This window comes from Sorex fumeus, unplaced genomic scaffold, assembly GCF_029834395.1.
Source record: "Sorex fumeus unplaced genomic scaffold, SorFum_2.1 ptg000045l, whole genome shotgun sequence".
Taxonomy (NCBI): Eukaryota; Metazoa; Chordata; class Mammalia; order Eulipotyphla; family Soricidae; genus Sorex; species Sorex fumeus.
Genome location: NW_026606102.1, coordinates 13,710,393 through 13,727,436, shown reverse-complemented (window position 1 = coordinate 13,727,436; position 17,044 = coordinate 13,710,393). Strand labels below are relative to the sequence as shown.

Below are 17,044 nucleotides of genomic sequence, written 5' to 3'. Positions count from 1 at the left end.
GAGAGGGACGGAAGAATCAAACCTGGGTCGACTGCGTGCAAGGCAAACACCCTACCCACTGTGTTATCACTCCAGCCCCAAAAAAGCAAACAAAGAAAAAAAGAGAGAAAAAAAGGAAAGAAGGAACAGAGATAAGACAGGGTTTAAGGTACTTGCCTTGCATGCAGCTGACAAGGGTTTGATCCCTGGTACCACTTATGGTCCCCTTAGCCCATCCAGGAGTGATGCCTGAGCACAGAGCCAGGAGTAAGCCCGCCCTGAGCACTACTAGGTGTGAATCCAAAACCCAAGTGTGTGTGCGTGTGTGCGAAGATGTTTTAGATAAGATCCTAACTATGAATACAGAATAAAATTCTGTCTTCCATCATATGACGCTCAGTGGTAAAGACAAAAAGCCTTGCTCCTGAGCTCAAGGGCCGGGTCAGTGGGTCTGGTCCCGGGGCAGAGCACCAGCCTTGGAGCCTGAGGCTACAAGTCCCATCCCTGGTCCCGCTGAGCCCAAGACCAGGCAAGTTCTGGACAAGGAACCGAGGAACACGGGCCAGCACATGAAAGAACAATGCGTCCTCGATAATCCCACCACGTCTAGTAAACACCGACACGGGGCTGAGTCAGAGCCAGCGCGACCTCCTGGCCCCTCCAGAGTGTCTTTCACCCAGGGAACAAACGTTTCTGGTTTAATTAAGCCGCCGTTCTCTCTGGGATTTCAGTCCCTGGCAGCCAAACTGAATTCACCCACTGGACTGGCCGCTCCGGGAGCCCCTTCCCCACCTGTCCCCTCCGACCCCCCTCTCCCGACGGGCCCTAGGCTCTCGTCATGCATGGCCGCCACTGTCCCTCCCCACACACCTCATCAGCCCTTCCTGCACTGAGGCCCGGGGCTTTGGCTGGTCACTGTCATCGCTGTCCGTCCTCCGGCCCTGGCTCTGAGGGACCCCCTGTTCTTACCCCCTACCCCGTGCTATCCCCTTGCCCCCTCAATGTTCCACAGAGCAGCCCAGACTCATCTCCCACATAGGTTCTCTCTTGAAGAACCTTCCAGCGCTGGCCCCTGTCTTAAAGCAACAGACAGACCCCTCTAGGGCTGCCAGGCCTGACGGTTTGGTCCCGCATCTCTGCCCTCGCCCGCCTGTCTCCCCTCCCCTCCGCCACTCGCCCTTCACCCCAGATGCTCCCCTGAGCCTGGCAGGCAGATGCTCTGCTTCAGGGACCCCTTCACCCCACAGTTGGTCTCCTCTGTCCTTCCCTCCCTGGGCCCCTCGCCAAACCTTGGCTTATCAGGCAGTGTCCTCCGCCCTCCTAAGGGAAACACTGCCCTCATTCTGGGCCACCCCAGGATGTCCATGTGGGGGTCTGCCCCTCCCCCATCTCAGCTCCTCAGAGCCCTCTGAAAACGTCAGTCAGCGGGTAGCTGGTGTTGGGGTGGGGGTGGGAGGCTGGCCACACCCTGCAGCACAGTCTAAGGAGTGACCCCTGGCAGAGCCGGGGTCCCTGGCTGGAACCAGTGTCAGCCTCACGCAAGGCCAGTGCCATACCCCCGGTACCGGCTCTCCCCTCCCAGTCAGCTCCTTCTTATTGGTTAATTAAGATCTAACAGGGTAATTTGGTTTTGGGGGTTCTAATAAAAACAAGAATCATAATTAACAGCAACCACAGAACACTCCAAGATGAAATGACAATAAGAATGATGGGCGGCACACAGTGGGCCCCAGGCCCTTTGATACGACCCCCCCAGACGCAAAGCCTCTCCGCATTGCTCCCCGTGAACTCTCTGGTGAGAAGAGGGGTCAGACTGACCCCCCCACCCCTCTGCCGAGCTGAGCGGGGACACAGCTGTGCTCTCAGAACTCTCCAGATTTATGGAAAATCCTGGTGATTTATTCATGTCTCCAGACATGAATAAGTAAAATTCCCCTAAAACAGATTTTTTTTTCCATTCACAATCTCCTCTCTTCAAAGTTAGGCAGCTTAGACAATGGATTACTAATATTTGCTTTTGTGTGGAGAAGGAACAAAACCCGACAGAGTAATTCCATCTTCAGACGCCCCAGAAGCCCCATCTTGCTTCTTCAGGCCAACGACAGGCTGAGGTTTGCAGAGGGAGAGCGGTAAGCTGTTACCTTATTCGGTCCGGCTTCAAAATACACCTTCCTCTCCTAGTCCCTGCTGGTTGTCCCTTCAAACGGCTCAAATGTTCCTCCTTTGGGGGTCCAGAAGGATAGCTCCTAAGAATCTGGAGAACAGGGGAGCCCCTGCCTGCCCTCGCCAGTTGGATAAATCTCCCTTCTGGCTCCTCTTCAAGAACCCTGGGAGGCTCCATGGGGAGGGCACTTGCCTTGAACACGTCCAACCCAGGCTCGATCCCCAGCACCCACGAATGTCCCCGAAGCCCCATCACAAGTGGTCCCTGAGTGCAAAGCTGGGAGAAGCCCTGAGCACGGTCAGGTGTGACCCTCCCCCAAATAAAAGAAACCTAGCAGGAGGCTGGAGCGATAGCACAGCGGGGAGGGCATTTGCCTTGCATGCGGCCAACGGGGGTTCGATTCCCAGCATCCCATATGGTCCCCAAGCACCGCCAGGAGTAATTCCTGAGTGTAGAGCCAGGAGTAACCACTGTGCGTCGCCGGGTGTGACCCAAAGGAGGGAGGGAGAGGAGAAAGAGAGAGAGACAAAGACAGAGAAAGAGACAGAGAGAAAGAAAGAAAGCCTCTCATCAGGGTCAGGTTTATAATCTCCCCCTCCCAAAGGAGCAGCTGGCGGCCAGACCATTTTCCCATCACAACCTTGAAATAGCGGCCTCTGCTGGTGAGTCGGTGAAAAACACATTTCCCACCCAACCGGTCCAGGACTGAGCTAGGGTTGAGCCAAGAGTCTTGGTCCTTGTCCCAGGAACCAAACCCAGGTGTTGCATTACAAGGGACAAAACCGTCATCAGGGTTACCACGATGTAATTGGGATGTTAACAAAATTAAAGGCCGGCCTTTCCATTTGCTCATCTGCCCAGAAGATTTTTTTTTTTAAATCTCGTGGTCTCCTATTTTTAAAATGTTATAATTGCATGCAAATGTTACAGCCGAAAAACAACACAAGGGGCATTAAAAATCAATCTTCCATGTAAGCCTCAGATTTTCCAGCCTGAAGATCCAAAAGCAGGAGTGGTGACAAATGTGTAGAAAACAGAGTGAAAAAGTCAGAATGCATCATTAAGAATATTACAACAAAAGAAGGGGGGGAAATCTTTGGGAACACATGGTTGATTCAGCTGGGATAAACAGCTACAAAGAAGGCTTGAAAGAAAGAAGCCCTGCAAACCTCCTACAAACCGGACCCAGAAATCCAATTAGGGGGCGGCCGTGACCCTGTCCTGCGTCTGCAGGCCTTGGTGACCCAGCCTAGTGTGCTGGCTGGGATATTTACACAGGAAACCCATCCCCTCCTCCAAGGTGTGAAATGAAACCGAGGCAGTAGGGTCGGGTTTGACACGTGCTTTTTGGTTTTCAGATTCATTTCCAACATCGAAAAAATGAAGATTTCACATCAGACTGAATTTCTGAGAAACAAATGAGACACAATCGCAGAAGCAGTTCCACCCTCCCCACCCGCTGCCCGGCCACCATCCGTCCCCGTGGCGGCTCCCCATGCTCCTGGTCTCACACTCCATCGTCACCTGTCCAGCTTTCACACGCGCTGACACCGCACCCTGGTTTTCTAAGTACCGGGGCGGCCGGTGTGGGGGTCAGAATGACAGCACAGAGCAAGGCCAATCAGATGCGAGGGATCTGAATCAGAGAGAAAGAGAGCTCCCTGAACATAGGGAACTCTTAGATCACTTTCCAGGGAAGCCAGGAATTGCATTTTATTACAACTAGCAATTGCGTTTTATTAAAACAGATGCATGGCACAGGGAGCAACCAGCAAAGACCAAAAAAAAAAAAGTCTTTTTTCTAATTTTTTGAACGAATGCACAGCTCACTGGTGTTCAGCCTGTTTTTGTCCTAGTATCTGCATGTAGGGGCATGAATGGTCCTCTGAGAGCGGTTGCAGTTTCAACTTGTGTTTTTATAACTCACTTTAAACTATTTTTCTAACTTCTTTAATGGTTTGGGGTCACGGCCAGGGAGGCTTCGGGGCTACTCTCTGCTCAGGCCTCTCCCTGCTGTGCACTCGGGACCATGTGGTGCCGGGGATGGAACCAGGCCTCCTCCGTGCAAAGCCTGGGCACAGCCCATTGAGCTCTCCGGTCCATACTTTTTAAATTAATTCCCATGAATATTTCTCCTTTGATCTGTGGGTCATTTAGAAGTGGGTCTCCTGAGGGCAGAGAGCGCTCCTGGGTCTGGCGCATGCATGGCATATGGGAGGCCGGGGTTTGGGCCCTGGCAACACCAGACCATCAGGCAGTGCGAGGAGTAGCCCCGAGTAAGGACAGTGTGTGACTTAAAATAATCTAAAAAATCGAATGTGCTGTGTCCAATATAGCTCGCCTCTTGGGGAGAGACGAAAGCAGTAGGATGGGGAAAGGGTGGGCAGAAAGGGGCTGAGGGCCAGTGGTGGAAGGGACCGGCACCAGCCCTTGGAGGAGGATGTGTAAACCCAGAAAATAAATAAAAGTGGATGTCCTTACTTCCAAACACGGGGAATGTTCTAATTATCATCTGATAACACTATCATTAATCATCGTTAATTGATCTCTACCTTAATTGCCTTACCATCATGCTGTTCTGATCCTTTGAGATTTGTTGAGACTTGCTTTATGGACCACATGTGTGAGTGTGTAAAGCAAACCTGAAGGCAGGCAGGGAGTCTCCTCAGCTGCCGAGGCCAGGGAGGCAGACTTGTGCTATTCAAATGCTTTAGATCCTGGTGTGGAAACCCACCTTCCCTTTAGGGCCTGGGTGACGGCACAGGGGTCCAAGATGCATTCCTTGCTTGCACTCCACCTGGGTTGGACCCCCCACCCCGGCAGCACATGGGGGCCTGGTGAAGGTGGTGCGGGTATCCCCAGCGCGGCAGGTTCAGAAACAGCACATGCCTGGGCCCCCGCCCTGAACTGCTGGCCCCAGTGCGGACTTGTAAGCAGAAGTGGCCCCCAGATCCCTGAGCACCATTTAGGAGATTCTAGGTCACCACCCCCCCCACACACACCCATTCCCAAAATTAAAACTATCCTCCTCTACTTGGACCAACTGACATGCCTCTTGTTGTGAACATTTTTATTCCCTGCCCCCCCATTTTTGTAGATTAATGCTGGATGGAGTTTGAGGTTGGTATATTTCTCTGAGCACTTGAAACTTTCCTTCACGGTCTTCTGTGGTGAGCAGCTGGTCATTAAGTTATTGATCTGCAAGTAGTTGCTCTCCGATGGTTCCTTTCAAGACTTTGCACTTTCACATTGGGATGGGCTGGGGGACACTCTCTTCACTCTGCTCCGGGCTCAGACCCACCACTACAATCCGTGGCTTAGGCACTTGTGCCCGTCTCCACCAAGTCTTCCAAACCTCTGCCCCGAGGTCTCCCCCTGCTTCCAGGACTCCAACAAGACAAACGTTCTCATGGTAGCATCTTAACCCGTCATCTGTATCGAATCATTTTGATGTTCTACAGTTTCTTCTAGATATTTTCCTGGGATCGTTTTGTCTGGAGGGGGTTTTCCAAGCAGCACCCAGGGAAACGCCAGACCCCGTCCTGGTGATACTCACCCGCGGGGCCACGTGACTCTGTGCTCGGCCTGGCGATGTGGTGCCTGAACCTAGCTCCATCAGGACACCTGGGTGCTGCTGCACAGGGACACGGCGGGGGAGGCACCAGGAGGTGCAGGGTCAGTCTCTGGTCCTTGTGCACACATCCCTGTGCCCAGCTCCTTAACCCTGTCCCAGGTGGCACACCCAGTGGTGCTCAGAGTCACACCTGACAGTGCTCAGGGGCCGTGTGATACTGGAATTCAAACCAGCGCTGTGGCTACATCCACATACAAGGCAAGTGCCTCGACCCCTACCCCCATCTCTCCGGCCCTCCCTGATCTAGCTTCAGAAGGATTCCTTTTTTTAATTTTTATTAGTGACAAACCATGAGGTACAGTTGTACTTAGACTTACAAATTTTTGTGCTTGGGTTTCAGTTATACAATGATCAAGTACCCTTCCCTCCACCAGTGCCCATTCTCCACCACCACGGGTCCCAGTATCCCTCCCACCCCCCATACCCCCCACCCCACCCCGCCTCTGTGGCAGGGCATTCCCTTTTGTTCTCTCTCCTTTTGGGTGTGTGGTTTGCAAAAGAGGCAATGGGTGGCAATCATGTTCGGTCTATATAGTCTACTTTCAGCATGCTTCTCCCATCCTGGGAGGATCCTCCCAACACCCTTTATTTGGTGCTCCCTTCAGAAGGATTCTTTAAATCTGTATCTATCCCATGGGGAAACTTCTCCATGGACTTAACTGTAATTATTCTACACCCAACACACCCAGTGGTGCTCAGGGCTTACTTCTGGGTAACTCCTGACATGGGTTGCGGAGGACAAACTCAAATCAGTTGTTGTGCAAGGCAAGTGCCCTATACCCTAATCCACTAGCATTCCAGCCCCCTAAAACAGCATCTTAAGTCTGGCCGCTCCAATATCTGAAGCCCCTCTGCTGTGCAATGCCATGTCATCTTTCCCTGTGGCTGGTTATTTCTGACAGTGTGCAAATATTGGTCTGAGGACCTGTTTGCGGACAGGTCCTGGGATCTGTGTGCCCCTGGGAACCCAGGACAGCCCCTCCCAGTACCTGGCAGGGAAGCTCAGTTCCCTCCCCAGAGGGCTCACTCGACGCCGATTGATGTAAACTGTGACCTCTGCTCCTGCCAAGGCTCCTGTCCGGGAATAAGGGGACTCAACAGCCTCTCTGCAGAGAACCCCAAATTCTGGCCCTATTTTGAGATGTTCTGGAACCAGCCCCTCCCCCCTTCTCCATAGACCAACCACGCGGGCTCTCAGAAGCCATGCGGGCACTGCCAGAGCTCATCCCTCCAGCCTGGTCAGGTCCCTGGGCTCTTGGCCCGTGTCTTTCCATGAGGATTTTAGATGACTCAGAAATTGTTGTTCTGTCTGTTAAGCTTGGAAGCCATGGAGCAGCTGAGTGGTCACCAGTCAGTCGGCAGAGAGAGAATCAAGCAAAGCAGAAAGAATCCAAGCAGAAAGCCCGGAGGACCAGCGTACACACTCTGCACACAGCACCCGGACTGGACCCCAGGCACACGCCTGCACCAGTGGGAGTGGACCCCACACACCATGGAGAGGACCCAGACCAGCGCCATCCCCCACCCCCAAAATAGAGAACCATCCCGGGAGCATTTCAGATCCTTTATGGTCTCAAAGCAAATCTCTGTGTTCACCACAACTTTGCTGAGTGGCCCCAAGAGGAATCCCCTTTAAGGGGTTCAGCTGAGGTGGGGGCGCATCCTTGATCCCACTGAGTGTCATGACAGTGTTAGGGGAGGATCAAATGCTTGGCATTTATTCAGGACATTATGGATAGACACTAAAGGGACGCAGAAAGGAGTGGTGAAATCAGATGTACCAGGGAAAAGGAGTCAACAGAGGGTGACGAATGAGGCTTAGTAGTGGAATGCATACCACATGTACGTGAGGCCGGGGGTTCAATCCCCAGCACTGCCAGGAAAAAAAAAGGGGGGAGGGGGTAAGGGGTCGCTGGAGAGATAGCACAGCCTGTAAGGAGCTTGCCTTGCATGCAGTCAAAACAGATCGAATCCAGGTTGCTCTGCATCCGGTCGACCAGGGTTTGAGCCCCTGTATCCCATACGGTCCCCTGAGCACTGCCAGGAGTTATTCCTGAGTGCAGAGCCAGGTATGACCCAAAAGCCATAAACAACAACAACAACAACAACAAAAAAAAACAAACCCACAAACAGGTTCAATACTTGGCACTACCTACATATGATTCCCTGAGTACCACCAGGAGTGATCTCTGAGCACAAAGCCAGGAGTAAGCCCTGAGCATTACCAAGGATGGCCCCAAAACAAAACCAAAAATAAATAGATAAATAAAATATCCAGTTGTATGAAGGGCGGGAAACGTAATACAGCATATACAGATTACTTTATTACACAGCAAACCTCGAGCCTATATAATGCAAAAACCAGTACCACTTCCACGTGGCAATGAGACTGAACACTGGAGCCCCACATACAAAGCAAGAACCCCAGACGTTTAGCTAGCGCACTGGCCCCTCAATAAAAAACATTTTTAAATTGTAGACCAAGCTGAGTCATTAAAAACATGGTAAGAAAATCCAGCATCACCGCACCTTCCTGAGAACACCGTTTAACGTCTCACTGCGAGAGCTGCCTCCTTCACATCTGCCCCACACAGCCATACCCAGTGCCACCCTGACCCACAGCCCAGGGCTGAGCGTCCCAGGAGGGGCCCCAGGGTCCCCACACTGCTGGGGAGCACCAACAAAAGAGAAATGACAAAACATTAAATGTGGCAGAGACTGGGGCCAGGTAACTCCACGGACCATGGGCCCAAACACATGGGAGAGGCCCAGGTTCAATCCCAGCATGCCCTCGTCCTGCGGACCTCCAGGGGTGACCCCAAACTCCAGAGAAACAGCTCTGAGCAGCCCTGGGTGTGGTCCAGACACAAAAATGGAAAAACAAAACTGATCCACCTGGGAGTTATGTGGACCAGGGAAGCTCAGTCAGGGGAAGGAGCAGTGGGCGCAGAGGGGCAGCACCTGGGACGTCTGGTGGGGGGCTCCAACTGCCCCTTCCAGGAGAGCAACCAGGCACTTCCCAGGCAGCGGACACCACCACTGGAGAAAACCCTCCCGAACAGGGGTCCTCCCAGGGCTTTCCTGACAAGCAACACCCAGGGGCACTAGTTCAAAAACAATTCTCAGCCCCACCCCAGACTGCAGGGGGCCCTGGGAAGGTGTTTGAACAAACATGTTTTTTTGTTTTGGGTTGTTTTTTTTTTTTTGGCTTTTTGGGTCATACCCGGTGATGCTCAGGGGTTATTCCTGGCTCTGCACTCAGGAATAACTCCTGGAAGTGCTTGGGGGACCATATGGGATGCAGGGGATCAAATCCTGGTCGACTGAGTGCAAGGCAACCCGGATTCAATCTGTTTGAAGGTGTTTGGAGTGCTCTGGCTGGGAGGGGCATGAGGCGTCAGTGTGGACTTCGAAGCCTTGCCCACTCTGGGCCAGGCACTCTCCCACTTCCTGCCCTGGCACCACTGGAAGCAGTTTCCCCAGGGACTCTGACGGCTCCCGATGAGAATAAGCTCCTCTCACAGCCGTGCTCAGATGGCTCCGATCCGACCCAGCATGGTATGCAGACCCTGCTCCTCTCAGCACACGCTGCCATTGACGCCCGTGTTTCACTCCATTAGGGCCTCAGTCATGAGGAGTTCCTGATAACCAGGCCATAATTAGCTAACTCTGGGTTACTGTGATCACTGCAGACACTGCCAGGGAGCTGAGACCACAGCTAAGTGCTCTCCAGGCCCGAGTTTGCCAAGCCCTTCTCAGCCCCCCTGAAACATCAAGATTTGACTGACTTAGAAGTGGTGGGTGGAGGCTCAATAAGGAGCCATTAAGTTATTTGGCTGTAAAGAAAAAAAATGACCACAGATCAGGAGAGCAAGCGAGAGGGAGAGGGAGCGGGAGAGGGCGTGTGAGCACAAGGGAGAAAGCGAGAGTGAGAAAGCGAGAAAGCATGAGAAAAAGAGCAAGAATGAGAAAGGGCGAGAGTGAGAAAGAGAGAGAAGAGGGTGAGTGCAGAATCCTTAGTGCCCTTATTATAGTACCCCTTAACAGAGTACCTTGATGTGAAGTTCAAACTAACTGAAGTCAAGCTGGCAGGCTTAACCACTGGCCAGGGGAACAAGAATTCATTTAGAAACACGCTTCCGGCAAGAAAAGAAACCTCTATCCTCACATTCTTCTCATCTAAGAAAGAGATGGCTCAACACCAGCAGCCCTCATTTGGTTTCAGGTACAAGGAAGAAAGGGGATTTTCAGAACGCAGCCTCCTTCCAGTTTGCCATAAACACAGATAACCCCCCAAATTCACCGAGTCAAAGGGAAAAGTCAACGTCTTAAGAAATGGAACCTTTTCAAGTTTAATAAGCAAAGACTCTGAGACAGAACTAAAAACACACAGAGAAATTAAATACCTAACCTCTCAGGTATACATATTTAAAATATTAGTCTCATTTAAAAAAAAACCCTTTTCATTTTCTACCCAATTCATTTATGAGTGATATATAAAAGCAGATAAACAGATTAACATGAATATTTACTGGAAGACATACAAAACAATTACCAAGAAACAAATGAGTGAAGTAACAGTCCGATGCTTGTTTGCCCACTGGGCTGTGCAAGGCTGGCTGCGGGTCAGCCTCCCGGTTCTCCTGAGAGCAGGCCTGGGAGTCAGACCTTCCACAAGGGCCAAGCAAACATTACGCCACCGATACAACCATGTCCTGTACTAACATTTGGAGGAAAAGCTTTGAGACGTGGCTCTCCTGTTCAGACCAGTGTCCAGTCCCCGGGCTCACGGGCAGGATGTGACTTCATCGAAGGGAGAAGGGCCACCCCGCTTTAATAACAGGTGACAGACAGAGCCCTGTCTGGCCCCAGACTGATTAGCAACACGCGCTGGGAAGAGAAAATGAACCTCTCACCTACTCGACACAAGCCACATTCAGGGAAGCAGCTTCCCAGCCTCCCTCAGACAGGCCTTGTGGAACCAGTACCTCGTCCGCTGCACATTCTCTTAGAAAAAATCAGGTGGGCACCTCAGAAACTTTCCCAGTGCATGGCCATAGCCTACTTACCCCAAGTACAAGAGAGATGGCAAACACAAAAACAGCTAGAGACTCTAGCCAAGTAAGTCTGGGTTTCAAAGAATCGAGCCGAGACCCCATGCAAGAACCCAATGGGTTAAGCACCGAATTCTTTTCCAATGGAGGCAGAAACGAGGAGTCCTTTCTCCTGGAACACCTCCAGCTGGGGCAGCACAGAACATGGAATATAAACGTCCAATGATTGTGAAACATGAAAGACGACAGCAGCAACCCGGCGACAATCCCCTGGTCACCTGGTCATCTAGAAGCAGCTACCACATTTGAAATGCGACATTCACATTAAAAACGATCGATTCCACCCAAAACACAGAAAGGGGAGAAAAAAGGAAAAGGCAATGGCCAAAGGCTAATCTGCCAAAGCACCCAACGCCTGGGGGACCGTCTCACAGGCCAGCAGGATGCTGGTATAATCCGGCTTGGGCTGGGAGCAGGCAGCATACCGTGCCCGGCAAATGCTGCTCCGAGACCCAGAAGCAACACTGTGTTGACATTAGAGGAAAACTGGGGGGCACACGGGGAAAGAGAACGGCCACGAGGAGCACGTCAGCCCAGTCCCAGGAGCTAGTCCGAGGAACAGCGACCAATGGCTGTCCAATCTTTCATCTCCAAAGAAGCAGATCTAATAAATGATGCATCACCTTGCTGGCGCTGGGACAGGCCATCCACTCCCAGGACAGTAATCCCTCTGATGTTTTGGTTTCACTTGTATTTGATGACTCAGTTGTTTCTAGCTGTAAAGATTTTTTTAATATATTTTAATTAGCCAGTTAACCCAGCAGAGGCTGCTCCTTCTGTGAGCCAAACAAGCTTCACAAAATAATGTGATCTAAAGAAGATGAAGGGTGGGAAAAAGGGGGGCAGTTTCCAGGTTTTTCTTGCAAAGCTTTTTCTCTCACTTGAAAAACTCTGCGATCACTTAAAAGTTTTGTTCCCAAAAAGGAAAGCAAAACTACTTGGGAAAATACCCATCAGGTTATTGTTTACTAGCATGATACAAAATAAATTCAGAGATGCTGGTCAACTGTCTTTCAAAAACCAAATGTGAATGTTTAATCTTGTAACTTAAGAACCGAATTTTTCCACATTCCTTTATATAGAGTTAGCATCTGTAAATTGAGACTTTTTTTTGACAATCATGCAAATTTAATTTGTCCCTGGAAACAAAAACACAACCTAACAGATTAACAAAATATGTCCTCTAGACAATATTTTTTTCTGTGAAATTTTCTCCACTGTTGCCATTTTTATCCTTCAGTAAACAGAAACTATTCTTTAAAAGTTTATGTTTCAAGTTTGCAGAGAGCTGAGCTCTCACAACATGAGGAAGATTGGATCAAGTGGACCTACTTTACCCTCTGAACTGGCTCTCCTCCTTTCAAAAGCAAAGTCTAGAAACTTTTGAGTTGTTATTAAGCTTTATAAACTAGAAACGTTTCTACTGTCACAGATGCTTCTGTAAAATAGAATAAAGATTTTATTATACCACACACACACACACACACACACACACAAAAGCAATCCATACAGAAAAGGCAATTTTAGGATATTCTGTAGAGAATTTCTTTTTCCATGATTTCTCCCATTAAAGTATAGTTTTCAAAGCAACCACCACGACAAAGGAAGCATCTAATTAGTCCATTTTCTTCTGATCCAAGAATGCTGAACATTTACTGTCCCATCTGTAGTTGTATCAGCAGTGTAATGAACACAGTTTCTATTACTTCACTATTCTTTGAACTCCAAGAACTGTTGAAGTCTTTTCTGATGTTCTGCAGATGCTTGCACGGCACTAAATGAAACATAAATGCAAAGCATAAGCTTTATTTTACATTAAGCATATTAAGTGAACCACAGAGCACAGAGTCAATATTTTTCAAAACAATTAAAAATGAATAGAGATCTTCACTTATTTAGTACTTCTGAAAAAGCTGGAGGAAAACCCTCCTGACTCTAACGAGAGCAGGTCTTGCACTCAGCAATGGCGGGCCTCGACCTTCTGGAAAACAGAGAGACGAGGAGTGACGGGGAAGGCCACGATTCTAACCTGCTCCGCAGTGGGACCTGCTGGGCACAGTTCCAGGCCTTGCAGTAGATTTTCTGGATTTTATTATTTTATTCGAACCAGATCCCAACATTATCTTTGAGTCGTGGAGCATTTGAATTGCCTTTAATATAAAATCCTTTAAACTAAAATGTTTGGTTAAAACACAATGGACTCCACTAATCGCTTTCAAAGGTAACAGCTTCGTGGTTTAGATTTACTTCTTCCTTTGAACTTCCTTGAAGTTATGTCTGAATGGGGAAATTGAGTTCCTTCCCCATTCTCGACCCCACAAATACGCATTCTCTTGAAAGAAAAAAAACTTAAGCAAATATGTAACGAATTGAACACAAAACTACCTTTTCAACTACCGGGCAACTATTGAACTTAAGATTCTGTTTTTGTTTTAAACACTGTAGCACTGTCCTCCCGTTGTTCATCGATCTGCTCCAGCGAGCCCAGTAACGTCTCCATTGTGCGACTTGTTACTGGTTTTGGCATATCCAATACATCACGGGTAGCTTGCCAAGCTTTGCTGTGCAGGCGGGATACTCTCGGTAGCCTGCCGGGCTCTCAAGAGGGGCGGAGGAATCAAACCCAGGTCAGCGGCATGCAAGGCTAACGCCCTATCCATTGTGCTATCGCTCCAGCCCTGTTTTATTTATTGATTTATTTTTATTTTTTTCATTTTTAATAGTGAGACATCATGAGGTAGAGTTGCAGACTTACATTTTTCTGATTGGGTTTCAATTATACAAGGATCAAATACCCATCCCTCCACCAATGCCCATTTCCCACCAACACGGGTCCCAGTATCCCTCCCGCCCCCCATCCCCCCACCCCACCCTGCCTCTGTGGCAGGGCATTCCCTTTTGTTCTCTCTCTCCTATTGAGTGTTGTGGTTTGCAAAAGAGGCAATGGGTGGCAATCATATTTGGTCTATAGTCTACTTTCAGCATGCTTCTCCCATCCTGGGAGGATCCTCCCAACACCTTTATTTGGTGCTCCCTTCTCTATCTGAGCTCCCTTTCCCCCTAGCGTGTGTGGCTGGCCTCCAAGTCATGGAGTAAAATTCCTGGTACTAATCTCGGCCATTCTTGGGTGTTAGTCTCCTATTTTGTTACTTTATGTTCCCCAGATGAATGCAATCTTTCTATGTCTATCCCTTTCTTTCTGAGTCATTTCGCTTAACATGATACTTTCCATGTAGTACCACTTGTAAGTAAATTTCGAGACTTCTTTCTAACAGCTACATAGTACTCCATTGTGTAAATGTACCAAAGTTTCTTTAACCAGTCATCTGTTCTCCGGCACTCAGGTTTTTTCCAGTTTCTGGCTATTGTCCAGCCCTGTTTTAAACAGTGAATATAACACATCATTACTAGGTGGTAAAATCTCAGGTAACTGAAAATGACCCCTCTAAACCATCTCTGCTTTCTGGAAACCATGGATGGCGGGTTGGACCAGGTCAGGTACTTGCTCTGTGCAGATTCCCGCTCGGAGCTACAAAGGCTGCAGCTCCCACCCTAAGGTTCTGAATTCTCTCCAATTCAATTCTCTCCAATTGCCCCGTTTTCCCCATTCCCTCCCCCTGAACTTCCTCTCTGCCCCGGCTCTATCAGCACTCTCTTCACCTTCAATAGGTAATGTTATAGGTTATAAAACCAGTAAATTAAGTCGGCCTTGATTAAGATTAAAATTAGAGTACACAGGTGTTGAATGAATGTCTCCAGTGAGTAAATTTACCCTGTGTAAATTTTCATACCACAAGAATTGTTCCAATCTATAACTGGCTCTCAAAGGTGGGGCTCTGGTAGTGAATGAATGAATTAGGTATTATACAGCTTAATAGCAGAGCAACAATATATAATGTACAGCACGGACTTCACATAAGGCGGATTCCATTTCATCTCTGCAACAGCACAAGGAACTAAGTGGGAGGGATAACATATTCTTTCCTGGCAGGGTAGCGGACGAGGCAAGTTCCCAAGTTAGGGAAGACACCGTGGGCTGGAGGCTCAGGACAGACCCCAGACAGAGAGCTCTAAGAGTGACCCAAGTCTCGTTTCTGTAGCTGATGGCCTGTATAACCTGGGGCGAGAAAGTCACTAGGAAACTTGCCCATAACCAGACAGAAATGTAAATCTAAATATTTTAATGTCAATACTTACCATTTTGTCCCATATCTGGATAAAACAGATCTCGAGTGACCTCATCAATTTTAGGGTTTATAAAAATCGGGCTCTATTTGGGCTGCAGAGCGCACAAGAGGTAAGGCAATGTGCCTTGCATGCTGCCAACCTGGGTTTGAATCCAGTCCCTGAGCACCACCAGGAGTCACTCCAGCGCGTCAAGTCAGGAACAGCCCGGCACTGTAGACACGTCCCCACAGAACTGGCTCAGGCCAGGGGGATGCGGGGAGCCTGGCAGTGCAGAGGACGGGCAGGGACTTGCACCTGCCAGGCATCTGCGCTGTCCGCCTGGCAGCCCCACCCATTCCCCTTCACTTCCCATCCTGTTCCGAAGTATACAGCCTGTCTAGTTCACACTTGTTTCCAACGAGTGTTTTCTGTAAGTACCCCACGTGCCAATTTACATCTCAGAGGCAGACCGCTGTTATACAGAAAAGGAAGTGGAATTTCAAGAGCAAGAGATCTAATGTCAGGTTCGTGTTCTAAAAACGTACTACTAGATGGTGCCAAGAAGCAAGTCCTTAACCCTTCTGGGCCTCAATTTCTATGGCGGTACGATGGTAATCCTCACTCCACCACAGGCTCTTTGAGAAGAGGAAATGGAAAATCATAAAGTATTACACGTATCGTCTAAAAGGGCAGAGCAGAAATCAAACTTTCTAAAACAACGAGTCTCCTTTGTACTGACGCTATCCGATACAGTGGTCACTAGGGATACAGAATTATTGAGGACGTGAAGTGGAATCAGAGGGACTGAAGAACTGCATTTTTTATTTAAATTTTAAAGGTAGTTAGCTACGTATTCCTCTACCAGTTTGTTTTTAAGCAAATGACTATCCTCTTACTGATACAGCATCATCGTGTATGTTCGCTCTTTTATATTCCCACATAGAACTGAAGCATTCCAGAAAACCTCGTTGTTACTCTTATGGAAGTCAAACACACTACAGATTATGTGCCACATTGTACAGACACCACAGTTTATCAAAGCAAGGTGTCTGAGGGAGTTCTGAACTTTTGATTGATAGTATAGCGGAACAGCAACCTCTCGAATCTTGTAAAACGCATCTGCCAGTATCATACATGGTCCAGTTAGTAAATCAACATCCCTTACCTGCCTAGTTCAATTATTTCACGAAAAGAAAGCAGCGGGGCACAGGACAGCAGGTAGGGGCGCTTCCTTGGATGCAGCTGACCTGGGTTCCCATACGGTTCCCTGAGCACCGCCAGGAGTAATTCCTGAGTGCAGAGCCAGGGGAGACCCCTGAGCATCTCTGGTTTGACCCCTCAACCCTTGACCCCGGGCATACACATTAAAATAAAAAAGAAAGAAAAGACAAAAAGAAAGCAGCAAACATCAATGACACCGACTCTAAACAGGTTTGGCACTTGTGGTTTTCCTTCTGGTTCCCTTTGGAGGGTGTTACGAGCTGTCAATTTTTTTTTTTTGCATGATTCACAAAGCCCCAAGAATCCGTCTAAGGAATATTCTGTTCATCCGAAGTCTCAGTTCCTCAACTAAAATATAATTACAGAATAATATCCAATATACCTTTCTGGAAGGGTGCTTGATTTTTTACTCCCTTAAGAATGTTTCGGCCTTTCGGATTCAATATTGCAAACAATAATGCCCAAAAGGGGTAGGGGGAAGAAGAGAAAGAGGGGGTGGAGAGAAAGACAGAGAGAGAGAGGGAGAGAGGGAGAGGGAGAGGGGGAGAGGAAGAGGGAGAGGAAAAGGGTGAGGGGGCAGATGGGCGGAAAGCGCCCGCCAGAGAGAGAGGCAGGGGCTGGGCGGCGATAGGAGGGAGCCTTGGGACACTGGGACTGGGAAATGTGCGCTGGTGGAGGGAGGGGTGTTGGAATACTCTGAGACTGAAATCCAATCGAGTACTTTCAAAGCTACTTATAGCTTTGTAAGGGTCTATCTCACAGGGA

General features: G+C 49.1%; 1 protein-coding gene across 1 annotated transcript in view; it reads right to left on the bottom strand.

Moving 5' to 3' along the window:
* Positions 1-11,898: 11,898 nt before the first annotated feature.
* Positions 11,899-17,044, bottom strand: part of NDC1 (NDC1 transmembrane nucleoporin) — a 61,261-nt gene continuing 56,115 nt past the window's right edge. The window contains exon 19 of the mRNA XM_056122215.1: positions 11,899-12,665. Coding sequence (XP_055978190.1) covers positions 12,602-12,665 — 64 coding nt within the window. The 3' untranslated portion in view covers positions 11,899-12,601. The remainder of the gene's footprint in view (positions 12,666-17,044) is intronic.